Source organism: Echinops telfairi, unplaced genomic scaffold (assembly GCF_000313985.2).
Source record: "Echinops telfairi isolate 266 unplaced genomic scaffold, ASM31398v2 ScPeMD7_23;HRSCAF=83, whole genome shotgun sequence".
NCBI lineage: Eukaryota > Metazoa > Chordata > Mammalia > Afrosoricida > Tenrecidae > Echinops > Echinops telfairi.
This window is the reverse complement of record NW_022103920.1, coordinates 4,299,156-4,300,068: the sequence shown is the minus strand read 5'-3', so window position 1 is coordinate 4,300,068 and position 913 is coordinate 4,299,156. Positions and strand designations below refer to the sequence as shown.

Below are 913 nucleotides of genomic sequence, written 5' to 3'. Positions count from 1 at the left end.
CGCTGTGCATGGGCTGCCTTGCTCGGCTGGCCACGCTGCGGGCTCTGTGCCAATGCCACTGGGCCACCCCATGTCCTCCACGTGCCACCCACTCCCCTGTGCCAGCCTGTCCTGTGACCCCTGCCCTCCCATCCCTGTCCTGTTGCCCTGCCCCTGTTCTGTGACCCCTGCCCTTCCTCCCCTATCCTGTGCCCCCCATCCTCTAGTCCCTGTCCCGAGCGCCTGCCTGCCCGCCCACCCTCTGTTGCAGAGCACGCCTGGCCAGCTTGAATTCCTGGTGTCGGCCTGCGCAGTGGGCGTGGGATGCTGCTTTGCGGCCCCGCTTGGAGGCAAGTCTCCCACCCTCCTGCCCCTGGGCCGGAGGGGTCAGGTGCTCTGCGAGCCCGTGGGTGCAGCCAGGTCCCTGGCCTCTGAGACACGGCCCCATCACACGAGTCCTAGGGTGCTGCCCACTGTGGCAGAAGCCCCCTCCTGCCACCCCCAGCCCCTGACCCCATTTATGGGTGCCTGATAGCCAGAGTGTTGGTGGCTGTCTCCCTCCCTCTGTGGTCCAACAGGAGGAGCTCGCTGCTTCCTGTTTGCTAGGCTCCCCTTTTTTGGCCCCGGGCCCACTAGGGGGTGTGAGGACCACCTGGCTTTCTGGACTTTGGGCTCTCACCCTGCCTATCCCTCCCTGTCACCCTCCTCTCTCTGTCGCCCTCGGGCTCTCTCTGCCCTTCCTGTGTCTCTGCCTGTCCCCTCTGACTGTCTCCCCATCTCTCTGTCTCCCCATCTCCCGCTGTCTGTCTCCCCTGTCTCTCCCATCTCCCTCTGTCTTTCTGTCTGCCCATCTCTGTCTCCCCATCTCTCTCTGTCTCTCCCATCTCCCGCTATCTTTCTGTCTCTCCCATTTCTCTCTGTCTCCCCATCTCTC

The 913-nt window shown here is 64.3% G+C and overlaps 1 protein-coding gene across 1 annotated transcript in view; it reads left to right on the top strand.

The window, feature by feature from the left end:
• The window catches only part of CLCN1 (chloride voltage-gated channel 1), a 22,389-nt gene that overhangs the window by 5,646 nt on the left and 15,830 nt on the right, over positions 1 to 913 (top strand). Inside the window, exon 7 of the mRNA XM_004713994.1 lies at positions 386 to 399. Coding sequence (XP_004714051.1) covers positions 386 to 399 — 14 coding nt within the window. The remainder of the gene's footprint in view (positions 1 to 385; positions 400 to 913) is intronic.